General features: G+C 45.6%; 1 protein-coding gene across 1 annotated transcript in view; it reads left to right on the top strand.

Annotated features, from left to right (window-relative positions):
- The window catches only part of LOC311588223 (killer cell lectin-like receptor subfamily B member 1B allele C), a 94,124-nt gene extending 89,921 nt beyond the window's left edge, over positions 1 to 4,203 (top strand). Inside the window, exon 6 of the mRNA XM_084765701.1 lies at positions 3,071 to 4,203. Within this exon, the coding sequence (XP_084621827.1) occupies positions 3,071 to 3,212 (142 nt within the window). The 3' untranslated portion in view covers positions 3,213 to 4,203. The remainder of the gene's footprint in view (positions 1 to 3,070) is intronic.
- Positions 4,204 to 6,860: the final 2,657 nt, after the last annotated feature.

A 6,860-nucleotide genomic window follows, 5' to 3' on the forward strand; every position in this document is an offset into this window, starting at 1 on the left:
TTGATAGCTGAGAGAGAGGATCACATCGTCACAGGTTGCATCATACATAGTTCAACTAGAGTTATGAAACATACAGTTATTTGAGAAATCATGATGGAAACAGGAATTAATCAGATTTTGTTGCTTTAACAAAATATCACAGATAAACAAGAATGGAAAATCATTTTGGTTCACAATTCAAGGGGCCTCAAGCCCACTTCCAGCTTCCTCCATTGCTGCTAGCCCTGTGGCAACGCTGAAATGCGGTTGTATAAGTATAGTGCTCTTTTAAAAAAAACTTTACTTTATTTAAGGTGTTTAGGCCTCAGCCTCCCTTCCAATCTCCCAACCCTACATAGAAGAGAGAAGGCTAGTGGGGAGAGGGGACCCCTTTACTTCTCCAGGCTGTTTAGGGGTCTTTGGGGCTATACCAATCTCTGTCAACAGCAGACGCAGCCAGCAGTCTCCTCCAAGCTGCTGTGCCCAGAAGTGATTCTCCCTGTCTGTCTGCTCCAAACTGTCACACCAGCCGTCTTTGCTTTCTTCACACTGCTACCCGGCACAGACCAACACCGCACACCAAGCCACGCCCTCTCTGCGCTCTCATTTATATTCTGAGCCCTAGGCCCCGCCCCTCCCCGTGGAGACTCCAGCTGGCAAAAGCCACACCCCGCATGAGACAATTAAGAGCTATGGACAAACTAAAATCCCGCACTTGGGATTCAAACAAAACCATATTTACACAACACAACTGAGTTTACAAAGAACCCAAAACTTCCATTACATATAAGGGCACAGCAGAGTTGCTCACCTTGTGGTGGGCAGGAAGCAGAGGAAACGTCAAACCCACAGGGTGGGGGGTCAGGCAGATCTCTTCCCTTCAAAGGCCTGGCCCCTAGGACCTACATCTTTTTTGTGAGGCTTCATTTTGTTGAGCTGGGAACTCAGCAATGGGTTAATCCCGTGATGGAGTTATGGCACCCGTGACCCAGGCATCTCTTAACAGCATCACAGCTCTCCCACACAGGACCTTTTGAGGGACTTGATACCATAACTGTAATTGTGTGCAGCTCCCAAAGAAGCCGATAGCTCTTTGGCAGTCTTGTCATCTTCCTATTGTGCGAGATTGTCACGGTCACTGTGAAGGGCAATGAGAGCAGTGACACTTCAGAATTCATGTTTGTTTGTATAACAGGAGCAGAATACTCATTCCTTTCATAAGCGAAGGTCGGTAGAATTCAGTCAAATCTCTACACATCGTTCTCAGTAAGGTTTTCAGGAGTGATAGTGAGAATTGTCTTCATAATCTTGCTTGAAAAACTTGCGAATCGCACATTCAGAACACAAGAGATTGAAATGAAAAAATGCTGAAATACATTTGGGTTTACTTCTTTATTAAGTATAGAAATTGTAAGACATAAAAAGGCGGCATAGAGTAGAGAGGAGACGTGTGCAGATTAAGCTCAGTCGATCTGCCCTTTTACTCTGAGGACAAAAATGACACTGCGATTAGACAAAAGCTACTGGTAAGCCCGGAGGCTGCCACACTCAGTTGAAGGAGTATTAGTCAAACAAGGCCCACTTTTGTTTTAATTCTCTGTCCCTGGCTTTCCGGTAAGAAAAAGGGAGAGAGAAACAGTTTTCCCCCCACAGGATTATTTGGGTCAATTAATAAGGAATGTTAGAGAACTCTTTGAGTTTCTGGTAAGAGAAAGCCTGGGAAGCCTTAAAGGAATTTTGAAAGGAAGCCACTGACTTAAAACAGATCGGCCCTAGGGAAATGATCCTGAAAGCTGAAGAAAGATCCCGAAGGATGGAAGAAATAAAAGAGGGGAGATCATGGCTGGACAAGCATAGGATGACATTAGATTGCCTCTCAAGTTCAAGGGGCGCCGTGAAGGACTAAACAAAGGAAGGACACCCGCGAGGGAGCCCTGCCCGCTACCTACGCCATCTTCTTTGTAAGACCCATGAGTGCGTTTCGAACTCATCACTCCCTTACAATCAACCCGGATACTGTTTGTGTTAGCGCTTGAATTCTACCAGCACAGAGCCGTGGGAGCCGTGGGAACCCCAGGAGCCCTGGGAGCCCTGGGAGCCATGCATATTTGAAACTTAATGTCAATCAAATGTTTACCAACCTAAGGAAAGAGGAGGAGGAATTGTGGCTACGTATCACATGGTTCTGTCTCTGCCTGCAAGTCTGTGATCTAGACCCTGTGAGCTCACTCTGTATATTGAGTACATTCATTGAGCACCTACTGTGTGTAACCGTTGTCACACAGTCATGGTTATCTTAATACTTCCCCGGACATTACCTAGGTAAACCACGTACATGTGTGTACATATATGTGTGTGCATGCACTTTTCTGCTATTAATCTATTTTAGAGATTTGTTCATTTTGTTTTTTGTATCCGAGTATTTGCCTGTGTGTGTGTGTGTGTGTACACATATGTGTGTGTGCACTTTTCTGCTATTAATCTATTTTAGAGATTTGTCCATTCTGCTTCATGTACCTGAGTATTTGCCTGTGTGTGTGTGTGTGTGTGTGTGTGTGTGTGTACCACACGAATGCCTGGTGTCCATCGAAGGCAAAAGAGGGGATCAGATTCCTTGGGACTGGAGCTACAGACACTGTGAGCAACCATGTGGGTGCTGGGGACTGGACTCAGGTCCTTTGCAAGAGCAGCCAGTGCTCTTAACTGCTGAGCCATCTCTCTCCAGCCCCTAACTCTGTATATAAAGAAAGCTGAAACTCAACAAAAAGAAGTATATCATGTTCTGTGTTAGTAATAGAATGAGGGCATCAGTTAGCTCTCTCTAAGCCATTTCCTTTTTATGTATCATTATGAAGATTCTTGCTGGTAGGACTCTTTGCCAACGAACAAACAGCAGGTGTTAGAGGTTTTTTGTTTTTTTGTTTTTTTTTAATCATCTCTGCCTTTAATGTTTACAACGTTGTTTGTGTTTACTCTGCTCAATAACTGTGCATTCTACTCTTTCCTTTAAAGTCCAAAGGAAAACAGTGGCTAAGAGGATAATTATGAGAAAATCCTAGACGCTGAGAGCGGTTACTCTTTTCTTCCTCAGATTTAAAATTGCTGGTGAAGGTAAAAACGGCAGCTGTGCCGTCATCTCAAAGGACAAAGTGGTTTCCGAGAGCTGTGTTTCAGATAATTCTTGGATCTGCCAAAAGGAACCAAAACGTGAAACCACGTGTAATGACTCCTGACTGCGGCGAATCGCATGTCCATTACTTCACCGTCCACAGCAGATCTCTGTGCTCAGACTGTCCCTGCTGTCAGCCCTCCCAGTGCAGTTAGTGCCACAAAGCATGGACTCTACAAAGCACCGTGATGCTTACAGAGTCTTTATTCTGTAAATGTAAATGTAAGCACACACAGGTGTGTCATTCTAAGTGAGATGTTCTGTCTGTGGGAAGACGCCCTGGCAGCTGAGGGGCACTGGATTCTAATCCTGGAGCCTGTGACCCTCACTGTGTCGGAGCTCATCTGCAAAACAGCCACAGAAAGCCATTTGCAAAATCATTATTAAAATGCTCTTAATGCAGGGACTGGTAGCTCATGCCCCAGGAAGGCTGAGCCAGAAGGGTCATGAGTTCAAGGCCAGCCTGGGGGTGGTGGATTAACTGATAAATATCCTCCAACTCCTGGGGCAGTTTACCACTTGGTCCCCAGTTGGTGGCACTGTTTGGGAAGGTTTAGGGAGTGCAGCCTTGCTGGAGGAATGTCACTTGGAGGTGGCCTTTGAGAGTAAAAGCCTCACCTACTTGTAGCTCGCTCCGCTTTGTGCTTTGGGTTCAAGATGTGAGCTCTCGGCTTTCTGCTCCAGCTGTCACTGTTTTCTTCTGCTTTCTTCTCCTCCCCCCACCCCTCCGTTGTAGACTCTAACCCGCTGGAATGAAAAGCCAAAGTAAACTCTTTCTTCTACAGGTCACCACCCGGCCACTGTGTTTTATAACAACAACAGAAAAGTAACTAATACATCGAGCCACATAGTAAGTTAGTCAGAAACTGTAGGCGGCGGATGTTTTCAGCATCGTGTATTCAGATACTGATTCCTGTGCCCCGAGATCTGGCTGCAGTCCAAATATGGGCATGGTTATCTCTACGAGGAATCTCCTGTCTCAGTGTTGTGTAAAGAATGCTCCCCAGTTATCTCTGATAGGTTAATAAAGATGCTTATGAGCCAATGACTGGGCAGAGGAGAGAGGAGGCGGGACTTCCGTTCCCAGTCAGGAAGAAAAAGATAGAGAGAAGGAAAAGGAGTGAGGAGTGCTGAATTAAAATATAGATTTTGTTCAATAATGTCGCCTTTAGAACAATGTCATTCAATAGCTTATGTGTTTCGTTTTCCAGAGTTTGGAAAACTAAAATACGTGCACCATACTATAGACTCCTATTCAGAATCCATTTGCTTTGGACGTGATGTTTCATCCCAGCAACGGTAACCCTAACTAAGACAGTCACGGAGCTGTGTCACAGCATAGAGCAGTACTAAAACACATATAATGTAGGTATTTTTTTTCAAACTATTCATCGCCTGGTTAGCACATAACTAAGCTACCTTTGAACTAGTTGTATGTTTTCCTAAATTAGAGTCTGTGGCAGTTAGCAGTTAAACACAGACTAAAACAACCCAAATGAATAATAAAAACAAACACAAATGCCCCCCCTCCCAATTTTAGTCATTAGAATCGGAGCAAACAAATCGGTAACAAATGATTCAAGATCATTTCAAATGTAATCAACAAATTATCTAAGCTACAAAGTTGTAACGGCATAAGGGAGTATAAACACAGCTGTCCTCTGATGGTCATGTCCATTAAGTTTTACTGCGTGACTAGCATCTACGCCCCCAGTGGCTTTGTTCATAAAATGAGGTTAGCTGGGTATTTTTGCTGCTCAGGTCTCGGCAGAACCACACATCTCGGGAACCTTGACTGGTTGTCCTGGTATAGGCTGAGTTCCACCACATGTGGGACCATGTGGCTGACACACTCCGGTTCTCAGTCAGGTGGTTTCTGTGGTCACTGGATAGATGTCAACTCAGAACTCACACCTCCTGGCCTCCACCACATGTGAGACTGTGTGGCTGACACACTTATTTGTCTCCAGTTCTCAGTCTGGTTGTTTCTGTGGTCACTGGATAGATGTTAACTCAGAGCTCACAGCCCCTTGTATGGATGCCATGCTGCTAAGTTTGCAGGATGGGAGAGCGCTGAGGGCCTCAATAAATGGAGGACTCCCTTTGTCAGCAGGGCTTCCTCTCCCCTGCCTAGGGAGCTGGGATCCCTATACCCTCTACCTGAGGAAAGTCACACAGTACTTTGGGAAATTACAGGTCCAACTCCTCCACCTCCCGGTCTCAAGAACCTGTTCAGCAAGCGCCTGGGATTCCTGGAATGTTTCTCCATGTAAATGAGGCATCTCAGTACCTTCGCCCCGCAGCCTATACCTACCCTGGATATCCCAAGCCCCGCCCCAAAGGTCTAAATAACCCTTCTTCACCCTGAATAAAATGGAACTGCTTCCATGAAGTCTGTCGTTTCAGCTTGTGCTCAAGGGCCATCTGAATCCCCAGTTTGTCGCTTCCTTTGGAGATCCCCCGGGGGAAGAGAGAGTCACACCCACTCACATTCTCTTAGGTAAATCCATTCAAAAGACGACCCTAGGCTCGGGTGGGGAATCTACTGTCTTTAGGGAAGGCGTTTCTATGTCACTTTACAATCAGCATAGGTCTACGGGATCTCGAGAAACCCGTAGAGAGAGGAGTGGCCACATCCTCTCTCCCCCTCCCCACCAAAAAATTATCTCTCTCCCTGGGCAACTGTCCACTGCCACAAGCTCCTCCCTAAGGGGTGGGGCTCATCTACCCCTACTGTGCTGCAGTTTTGGGGGTCTTGTGTAGATAACCACAGAGCTGGGAGTCCGTGAGTACAGTGGTTATGTCCTCCTGTCTGGAAGACAGCATCTGCTAGGTCTTAGATTTTTTTTTTCACCTTTTCATCCGTAGGGTTCTCTGAGCCTCAAGAGTCGGGGTTGATATAGGTGTCCCATTTAGGGATGCTACTCCATCGCGGAGTCAGACAGAGTCCTATTCTCAGCACTTTAATCTCTGTTGAGAGTCATTCACTGCACCAAGAAGCAACTCTGACCAAGGCCAAGAGAAGCCCAGGTCTATGGGTCTATGGATATAAATGTACATATTTGACAGTATGGTCACTTACAAAGATAACAGTAGCAGGTTTGGATAGGACAGAAGAAGAAGAAGACCCAGGTGTCTTCTAAGTTTCTGAATGCTAAGTTCACAGCTGCGACTTTGAAAGTGTAGCATTAGGCAGTAAGCTCCTGGAAGAGTCCCTGAACAAGGTGATTGTGGCATAGTACACAGTGTAGCCACCACTGCAGCTCAAGGTAGGAGACTCAGAAACAAAAGAAATAATTGGCCACAAACAGCTGGCTTCTCTGGTAAAAATCACAGAAATCCAGACATATGATCTGCTCATTAAAATTCTGATCTGATGTATAAACCATAAAATCAGGGCTGGGGAGATGGCTCCGTGGTAAACAGCACTTGCTGACCTGAATTTGGATCTCAGCATCCATGGGGGGTGGCTCAGTTTCCTGTAACTCTAATTCCAGTGGGCCTGACACTCCCTCTTGGCTTCTGTGGGCTCTGCACATGTGCTTGCGCGCACATGCGCGCGTGCGCGCGCGCACACACACACCCACACCAAATCTTTAAAAAAGACATAAAATTGTACATATTTATAAGGTATTGTGTTTAGTTAGGCATATGAATATATTCTATGATGTTTGAAACGGTACAAATAGCTAATTTCTCAAACATTTATTTT

This window comes from Acomys minous (genome assembly GCF_964271855.1).
Source record: "Acomys minous genome assembly, chromosome: 17".
Lineage (NCBI taxonomy): Eukaryota > Metazoa > Chordata > Mammalia > Rodentia > Muridae > Acomys > Acomys minous.